Source organism: Anolis sagrei, chromosome 8, assembly GCF_037176765.1.
Source record: "Anolis sagrei isolate rAnoSag1 chromosome 8, rAnoSag1.mat, whole genome shotgun sequence".
In the NCBI taxonomy this organism is placed as follows: domain Eukaryota; kingdom Metazoa; phylum Chordata; class Lepidosauria; order Squamata; family Dactyloidae; genus Anolis; species Anolis sagrei.
The window spans coordinates 29,492,610-29,502,031 of record NC_090028.1 but is presented as its reverse complement, the minus strand read 5'-3'; the positions used below and the strand labels follow the sequence as shown (position 1 = coordinate 29,502,031).

The following is a 9,422-nucleotide window of genomic DNA, read 5'->3' as shown; positions in this document are numbered from 1 at the left end:
CCCTCGCCTTCCTTGCTGTTTAACCACAGGTACACAATTCGCTACCAATAGTTTTCTTAACCACAAATACACACGTCAGTTCTGACGTAAGGTTATTTCCCTAAAGAGAACAACAAATATTCCGTGGCATTCTCGATTTACATTCCACACAATTCACTCAGCTAATAGATCATGTCTGGGGTGAATGTAATTATTCTAGGCCAGACCGCTTAAGCGGCTGAGGGGGAAAAGGAAAGGGCCTGAGGCTGTTAGGAATTGTGGGAGTTGAAGTCCAAAACACCTGAAGGGAAGGCCCAAGTGGGCCCAGGCCTGTTGTAAAGTGTATTGATTGTTCAAGGGGGGAGGCAACCTGTGCCCCGAGCCCTTTCCCCACATCTGTCCTGGTTGGCAAAGGCTTTATTTCTCGTGTCAGGGCAGCCAGTCAATTATATTACATTTCTAACAACAAAGCAAACAAACAGAGAAAATACAAAATCTGTGAGTTTGGTAGTTGATTAAATATCCTTTGACCAGTATCTGGCCACTCGGAGTGCTTCTGGTGTTGCTGCAAGAAGGTTCCCCATTGTGCATGTGGCAGGGCTCAGATTGCATTGCAGCAGGTGGTCTGTGGTGTGCTCTTCTCCACACTCGCATGTCGAGGATTCCACTTTGTAGCCCCATTTCTGAAGGTTGGCTCTGCATCTTGTGGTGCCAGAGCGCAGTCTGTTCAGCGCCTTCCAAGTCGCCCAATCCTCTGTGTGCCCAGGGGGGAGTTTCTCATTTGGTATCAGCCAAATGTGTCATAGTGCTGTGTGGTTCTGTTGCTCAACAATCAATAAACCACTATTCAAGTGGGCTTGTGGATGCAGTTATTCATAATGGTTAAAAGCACAGCTGCCTTTGCAATATTTACATGGCACAACTCTGCTCCCATCAAGGTACAACTAGCCCCATTTCTTAAGATTGGCTCTGCATCTCGCGGTGTCAGAGCGCAGTCTGTTCAGCGCCTTCCAAGTCGCCCAGTCCTCTGTATGCCCAGGGGGGAGTTTCTCATTTGGTATCAGCCATTGGTTGAGGTTGTGGGTTTGAGCCTGCCACTTTTGGACTCTCGCTTGCTGAGGTGTTCCAGCGAGTGTCTCTAGATCTTAGAAAACTATGTCTGGATTTAAGTCGTTGACGTGCTGGCTGATACCCAAACAGGGGATGAGCTGGAGATGTCTCTGCCTTGGTCCTTTCACTATTGGCTGCCACTTCCCGGCGGATGTCAGGTGGTGCAATACCAGCTAGACAGTGTAATTTCTCCAGTGGTGTAGGGCGCAGACACCCCGTGATAATGCGGCATGTCTCATTCAGAGCCACATCCACTGTTTTAGCGTGGTGAGATGTGTTCCACACTGGGCATGCATACTCAGCAGCAGAGTAGCAAAGCGCAAGGGTAGATGTCTTCACTGTGTCTGGTTGTGATCCCCAGGTTGTGCCAGTCAGCTTTCGTATGATATTGGTTCTAGCACCCACTTTTTGCTTGATGTTCAGGCAATGCTTCTTGTAGGTAAGAGCAGGGTCCAGAGTGACTCCCAGGTATTTGGGTGCGCTGGCAAAGGCTGAGGCCTCCCAACTAGCCCTTCTACCCCACTTGTGGAGGCGCCTTCAGTCCCAAAGGGGAGTAACAAGCCCTTCAGTCCTGTGCCAGAGGGGGCGGGGCCACAGACAACACAGCTGACCAGGCCCCGCCCCTCGCCCCGCCTTTCCTCAGAGGCGCCCCGCCTCCTTTTTCCCGGGCAGCTTCCGCCGGAAGCGTCTCTTCAGTGCCTCTCCCTTATCTGTCCCCCTGGCTCCAGTCGGCCAGCATGGCTCCTGCAGGGGCGTCGCTCTGGGTGAGGCTTTTCTCTTTCGACTTCTAGCAGTGAATGCTCTCCTAGAAGAGAAAGAAACCAAAGTATTTCCCAAAAAGCAGGAAATACTTTGGTTTCTTTCCAAATTTGGGGGTGGGGGGATAAAGAAGGAAACCACAAAACTTGAATCTTTTTTCTTTCAATCTCAAATGTCCTTTTACTACTGAAGATAAAGTCACTCATTTTATAGAGTAAGAATATAATGTCAAAATGTCTGTATTCAATTAAACACATGATGCAAACATTTAAGAACAGGACAACATGTAAATAGAACTGTACCTTTAACAAATACCTGGAATTGGACACAATATTGTGAATTGGACACAGTATTCCACACCTGGAATATTGTGTCTGATTCACTACCTGGAATATTGTGTCCAATTCTGAGATATTGACAAGCTGGAATGTGTCCAGAGGAGGGCGACTAAAATGATGGAATTGGACACAATATTGTGAATTGGACACAGTATTCCACACTTGGAATATTGTATCTAATTCACGCCTGGAACATTGTGCCCAATTCTGAGATATTGACAAGCTGGAATGTGTCCAGAGGAGGGCGACTAAAATGATCAAGAGTCTGGAGAACAAGCCCTATGAGGAGCGGCTTAAAGAGCTGGGCATGTTTATCCTGAAGAAGAATCATAGAATCCTAGAGTTGGAAGAGACCTCATGGGCCATCCAGTCCAACCTCATTCTGCCAAGAAGCAGGAATATTGCATTCAAATCATCCCTGACAGATGGCCATCCATTCTCTGTTTAAAAGCTTCCAAAGAAGGAGCCTCCACCATACTCCAGGGCAGAGAGTTCCACTGCTGAATGGCTCTCACAGTCAGGAAGTTCTTCCTCATGTTCAGATGGAATCTCCTTTCTTTTAGTTTGAAGCCATTGTTCTGCGTCCTAGTCTCCAGGGCAGCAGAAAACAAGTTCGCTCCCTCCTCCCTGTGGCTTCCTCTCATATATTTATACATAGCTATCATGTCTCCTCTCAGCCTTCTCTTCTTCAGGCTAAACACGCCCAGTTCCTTAAGCCGCTCCTCATAGGGCTTGTTCTCCAGACCTTTGATCATTTTAGTTGCCCTCCTCTGGACACATTCCAGCTTGTCAATATCTTTCTTCTATTGTGGTGCCCAGAATTGGACACAGTATTCCAGGTGTGGTCTAACCAAGGCGGAATAGAGGGGTAGCTGAGAAGGCTGAGAAGAGACATGATAGCCATGTATAAATATGTGAGGGGAAGTCATAGGGATAGGGGGGCAAGCTTGTTTTCTTCTGCCCTGGAGACTAGAACGAAAGAAGTGATGCAAGTGAAAGATTTTTAATGCAAGCTTTATTTAACTCCAAACAAATAACTTCTGTGGTCTTTGTTAACCACTTTGCATATTTTAGTTTCATGATAAATATACTAGAATATATTACTTTGTGTTATTTTAAACACATTAAAATTGTTAATCCATATTTGTTAAAAGTTGAATCTTTTAAACTTCAAAAACTATTTGTTGTGTGGCCATAGCAATAATGTCAAACAAGCATACAGGAATGCAACCAAAGGGATTGTTGTAACCCCCAATGGGGCTGCAGGGTTTTTATCACTTTGGTAGTAAATGGAATATACATTTTCATTAGTTCCCAAAGACAAATCATTTCATTGGTCTAAACTAGGTATACAGTTGCTCATTGGTTGGGTTGTTGTAGGTTTTCCGGGCTATATGGCCATGTTCTAGAGGCATTTTCTCCTGACGTTTTGCCTGCATCTATGGCAAGTATCCTCAGAGGTAGTGAGGTCTGTTGGAAGTTTGATTGACATTATAGCACATGTGGGATCCTAACAATGGCACACACAACTATAACACAGACCTTCTCGCTGACCCCTTCCTCTACTTTGTCTTTTTCTTTCTCTTTCACCACAGCGTCGGCTGAGGGAGGCCTCGGTGGTACTGGGCGGTGGTGGTGTGCTTTTGGCCTCATATCTGGCAGCGACTGGGGACCGGGACTTCTATACGGGACAGTTGATGCCGGCCCTGCAGTGGGCCCTGGGCCCCGAGACCTCCCACACCCTGGCCCTCCGCTTCTTGGCCCTTGGGCTCCGGCCCCTGCAGCTCCGGAAGGAGGAGTGGGAGGCAGAAGGGGGCCCCAGCACCTTGGTTGGTCACTGGCTGGGGGGTGGGAAGCGGGCTTAGACTGTTCATCCCAGAATGGGTCTGGAGCTCATATCCTACAGCGCTCACCTCCTCCTCTCCACTCCTTGGTTTTAGGAGGCAAGGGTCTTTGGGCGGTGCTTCCGGAACCCACTTGGTCTGGCGGCCGGCTTCGACAAGGACGGGGAAGCAGTGGACGGCCTCTTCGGTCTGGGATTTGGGTTCGTGGAGGTGGGCAGTGTTACTCCGCAACCCCAGGAGGGTAATCCACGCCCCAGGGTCTTTCGCCTTGACCAGGATCGGGCCATCATCAACAGGTGGGGTGCAGATAGGGAGGGAGGCACATAAAGGGGGCTGCCCCTTGGCTCCCCCTCTCACCCATCGCCCTGCTGCCCTCCAGGTACGGCTTCAACAGCCAGGGCCATGCGGCTGTGCAGCAGCGCCTAAAAGCTCGGCAGGAGACCCAGCGTCGCCTCCAGAAAGGTGAGGGGGCAGCAAAGGAGGAGGCAGGCGGCCTGGATGACAACCTTCAGCGTCCAAGGGTAGCTGGGGGAATGGGGTTGACTCCCTTTCTTGGACTGGCCTCCTGGTTCTAGGATGATGCTGGACTCCCAGAACCCCCCTCTGCTATCCTGGACCGGCCCTTCTGAGCAGGGCCCCGCTCTCTCCCTATCTCTCCCTAGAGGGCATGCTTCTCGGGATCAACCTTGGCAAGAACAAGTCTTCAGTGGATGCCTCTGCAGACTATGTAGCCGGAGTTCAGATGTTGGGCCCGCTGGCTGACTACCTGGTGGTGAACGTTTCCAGCCCCAACACACCCGGCCTGCGGACCCTGCAGGGAAAAGCGGAGCTGCGCCTTCTACTGGGCAAGGTGGGCCCTCGCTGGGCCTTTGGGGTGGTCTCCTCCTTTGCTCCTATGTCTCTCAGCTGAGGGGCTGCAAGGGTCCACAAGGCTGCGTCCCACAAGAGAGGGAGCCCCTTCCTGGCAGGGCAACCCCCTCTTCCCAACTCCCTGGTCTCCCTCCTGACTCTCTGGATCTCCTCTGTTCTCAAAGGGTTTCCCTGGCTCCTGGGTTTGGCAAAGGGGTGTGCTGGGGAGGTGGAGGAATTGACCAGGCAATGTGAAGCGGGCACCATGCTTCCGGCACCATTGACCCCCCCCCCCCCTCCCCAGCTCCTGAGTGTCCTTTGTTTATGAATCTTAGCTATTAGGCTCAAAAATAACCCTCAGTTGGGGTGATTCCATCATAAATATAGCAGAGTACCAGAAGCAAAGTTCAAAACCAGCAGAAACTTACACGTGATGAGATGGGATAAGCTTCTGTAGCTTAGGATGGCACAGGATTGCAGAGTCAGAACTTTAGGTTTAAAAATATTTATTGAAGTAAAATAATTCATTTTAGATAGAAAATTAGTGGAGTTCATTAGTTTACTAAGTCTCATCTTCTAAAGAAGTAAAAGGGTAGAAAAATCCATGCAGCTACATTTTGCCTAAAGAGAGAGGCAAAATGTGCATCCTTACTGGAAGGAAGGAAAGGCAGAAGAGACAATGGTGGCGAAAAGATCACATGGCCAGCCCAGGACCATGAAAATACCTTTGAAAAGGAAGATCCCTCACAGAGATCCCATTACATATCTTCAAAGCGGGAAGAGACAGTGGCGAGGAGGAGGAATGCATGTTTACTTTTTTGGTAAACATGCATAGGAATGTGGGGAAGGAATCCCTCACTCTAATCCTATCCCTAGTCTAGCTACTCATTGAGGCCTGGAAGCCTGATGACACAAGGGATGAAATCCAACACCCTTCTTCCCTCCCCAGGTGCTGGCTGAGAGAGATGCCCTTCCTGCGGAGCCCAAGCCGGCTGTCCTGGTGAAAATTGCACCAGACCTCACGGCCCAAGAGAAGCGGGACATTGCTAGTGTCGTCTGCGAGGTGATGGGCTTGAGCCTGGAGATGGCCTCAGCACCCCTTCCTTCCCTCAGAGCCCTTATGGGTCGGGCAGGATGTGCCTGTGTGGTTCTAAAGGGTTCTTGAGGTCCCTCTGTGCATGACTGGAGATTGCAGAGGAGATGGGCCCCTCTAATGTGCTCTGGTCCTCTTTCCCAGCTGGGTGTTGACGGATTGGTGGTCACCAACACCACTGTAAGCCGGCCAGACTCCCTGCGTGGGGCCCATCGTGATGAGGTGGGTGGTTTGAGTGGGCCCCCTTTGCGACCGCTCTCCACTGAGACAGTCCGCGAGATGTATGCCCTCACCAAAGGTAAGCTGTGAGAGCCAGGGGGGCTGCTTGTGTCATTGCTTGAGGCCTCCTCTGCCTCCCTCACAAGGCTCCCTCCTTCTACCCCCTCCCCCAGGACGCGTTCCCATCATTGGCGTGGGAGGCATTTGCAGCGGTCAGGACGCCTTGGAGAAGATCCGGGCAGGGGCCTCCCTGGTGCAGCTCTACACAGCCTTGGCCTACCAGGGGCCACCTGTGGTGTGGGCCGTGAAGCAGGAGCTGGCAGCACTCTTGAGGTGAGCGGGAGCAGAAGAGGGTCATGCTGTCCCTGGGGACCCACATTTCTGCTAGGTGCCTTTGGCCTGGATGTGGTCTGGGAAGGAAGTTTGGCACTCAGGAGATGGATGGTGTTGGGTGAATGGGCTTATTAGCAAAAGACCCTCCTCATTAATGCACAGCAGAGTAACTTATTAGCAGCAGTGTGGCCCAGCACCAGTAGCCCAAAGTGTTTACGAGAACAAAAACACAAAGACCAATGTTATTCCTTTCACAGAGGCTTTTCTTTATAGCAAACTAATATAGTTTCACTATTTACAAGAACGAAGTTCCAGAATACAAATAAAGTTCGTTACACTTCCTTCTTTACTTCCATGCTGGACTTCTTTCTCATGCAGATAAACAGCTTTGATTTCACACCAAACTTACATAGGAGCGTCACACAATAGCTTTTTATGCACAGTATCTTTCACACACAATGGCCTTCAACTTGGGGCTTCTCCACTGCAGCTTCTCACACCAGGCCTTCTCAAACTGAGGCCTACCTTACACTGAGGCCTTGCTTCCACTGAAGCCTACTCATACTGAGGATTCTCTCAGACTGACGCCTCTCTCACACTGAGGCCTTCTCACACTGAGGCCCTTCTCCCACAGAGACATAGAATCATAGAGTTGGAAGAGACCTCACGGGCCATCCAGGCCAACCCCCTGCCAAGAAGCAGGAAAATTGCATTCAAAGCACCCCCGACAGATGGCCATCCAGTCTCTGTTTAAAAGCTTCCAAAGAAGGAGCCTCCACCACACTCCGGGGCAGAGAATTCCACTACTGAACGGCTTTCACAATCAGGAAGTTCTTCCTAATGTTCAGATGGAATCCCCGACTTTGTAACCCACAGACTGAGTGCTACTAAGCTACAGTTACTTATATTGAACAGCAGCTTTTCCTGAGTCAATGCATCCATTTAACCCTTTCAGTGCTTGACTTACATTTGTGTAATTAAAAATACCTAGTTAATTTTTAATATTTCTGAGAGAACGGAGTCATGGAGAAGGCATGAGGATCACAGAAAGCAGCAACAGGAGTGGGATGTAGGCAGGGAGCTATGGAGAGGTTCAAACCCCCCCCCCCCCCAATTCTATGGCCTTGATCTCTCCAGTGGCCCTGTTGAAGCACAGAGAAGAGAACCATTTCTGTCCCTGCTTTGCCTTGACCCTTTGCTCTCCTGGCTTCCCATCCCTGCTTCCCCCTCTAGCTAGTCCTTTGCTCTCTGCCTTGGCTTTTTTGCTGACGTCCCCTCCTCCTTTTCTGCATGTTCTGTGGATGAATAATCCTCCCACTTCCTCTCAAGAGGAGGGAATGCAGGGCCAGGTCTCTTCTGAGGAGGCCAGCTTTGGCTCAGCCCCTGTTCCTCCTGCTTTCCCCAGGGAGCAGGGATTCCAGAGTGTCCAGGAGGCCGTGGGTGCGGACCACCGCCTCTGAGGAGCCTCGCTGAGACCTTACTGTGGACCCAGGGAGGCCTTTCGTCCCAGATGCCCAGTGGGGGCTTCTGAAGCTTGTGGATTGGCTGCTCCCCATTCTGCGGAAGCACCTGTGCAGTGGAAGAAACAGACATCCTCCCCTTTGGCAGCCTATCCCAAGTGGGAGCCCTGCAATCTGACAGTCAAAGCTCACAGCTCAGAACAAGATTGACTCAGCTAAGCAGACTGGACTTTGCATCGTCGATCAGAGATCATGGGGGGAGCACAAGGGGCAAAGGAATCTATGTCTCTTCAGCATGGAGGCAGTCAGGCTCAGGAGGAGCCATCCATTCAGCCCTGTCAGTGCCTCCTCTCCCTGTTTGACAGCCTCAGTGGGGACAGTGGGGCTGTGCTGCACCCAGGAGCCTTGGGACACGATATTTGGAGGGAAGGCACTATCCTATGTAGAGGCCAGCGCTTCCTTGTCCCCAAAGGCAGACTCTCTCCTTCAGGCCATTCGGTTTGGTGACCGTTTCAATAAAGGGCTTGACTCTTGGTTCAAACATGGTGTGATGGTTGGTTGAAGGACCCCATTGCTAAGCATTGTTTCTGGAGCTCAGAAACAGGGGCAGGAAGATGACACACCTCTGGCTTCCCTTCATTCAGTGCATAAGCCCACATCATTACTGCCATCGTGATTTTATCCCACGCATGTGTCAACTTGGTAGGCTGTTAGGAATCGTGGGAGTTGAAGTCCAAAACACCTGAAGGAGGGCCCATGCCTGATTTATCCCCACACAATAATTATCTATTATTTATTTATTTATATCCCACTTTATCTCTCCATACAGAGGGTACAAGTGCCTCACAACCAAAAACATTACAGCTTAAAACATACAAATATACATTTATTTATTTATGACATTTATATGCCGCCCTTCTCACCCCGAAGGGGACTCCGAGCGGCTTACAATATATATATACATACACACATACATACATACATACAATATATTATATTGCTAGCATAGTTGTGACGATGTGTAACTTTTATTCTTATGGTTATGTGTTGTTTAAACAGTAGTTAATAAATGGTAAGTATGTAGGATTATATTTTGTTAGAGATGGTGGCTGGTAGCTTGAGCTGAGTTGCCATAGCAACGGGGGCGGAGCCAACTATCACTTCACGGCGCAGCTTTTTGAAAGTGGCAGTGTGTGAACACTGGTGGAGTTTGGGGGGAAATAAAATCTTGGCATTTGGGAGTTATAGTTGCTGGGATTTATAGTTCACCTACAATCAGAGCATTTTGAACCCCACCAACGATAGAATTGGGCCAAACCTCCCACACAGAACCCCCATGTGGCCCACAGCAATGCGTGGCAGGGGATGGCTAGTAAATAATACAAAAACAATAATAAAACAGTATATCATTATATATTAGATACTATCAGTAATCATT

General features: G+C 49.7%; 1 protein-coding gene across 2 annotated transcripts; it reads left to right on the top strand.

The window, feature by feature from the left end:
* Positions 1 to 1,748: 1,748 nt before the first annotated feature.
* Positions 1,749 to 8,525, top strand: DHODH (dihydroorotate dehydrogenase (quinone)). 2 transcript variants are annotated; one of them, XM_060788334.2, is made up of 9 exons: positions 1,749 to 1,853; positions 3,782 to 4,015; positions 4,127 to 4,326; positions 4,410 to 4,492; positions 4,693 to 4,880; positions 5,829 to 5,942; positions 6,117 to 6,270; positions 6,365 to 6,524; positions 7,930 to 8,525. In XM_060788334.2, exons 1-9 carry the CDS (start codon positions 1,827 to 1,829, stop codon positions 7,982 to 7,984), a joined length of 1,215 nt encoding a protein of 404 aa, XP_060644317.2. In that variant the 5' UTR covers positions 1,749 to 1,826; the 3' UTR covers positions 7,985 to 8,525. The 2 variants fall into 2 exon arrangements, with proteins under 2 accessions (XP_060644317.2, XP_067327189.1); XM_067471088.1 differs by lacking the exon at positions 3,782 to 4,015 and having other exon boundaries at positions 1,802 to 1,853.
* The last annotated feature ends 897 nt before the right edge of the window (positions 8,526 to 9,422 follow it).

Excerpts from the sequence above, each read along its gene's own strand:
- DHODH (XM_060788334.2), top strand. The coding sequence starts at position 1,827 with ATGGCTCCTGCAGGGGCGTCGCTCTGG. Across the intron at positions 4,493-4,692 it reads CCAGCGTCGCCTCCAGAAAG|AGGGCATGCTTCTCGGGATC; the intron begins GTGAGGGGGCAG and ends ATCTCTCCCTAG. Across the intron at positions 4,881-5,828 it reads TGCGCCTTCTACTGGGCAAG|GTGCTGGCTGAGAGAGATGC; the intron begins GTGGGCCCTCGC and ends TTCCCTCCCCAG.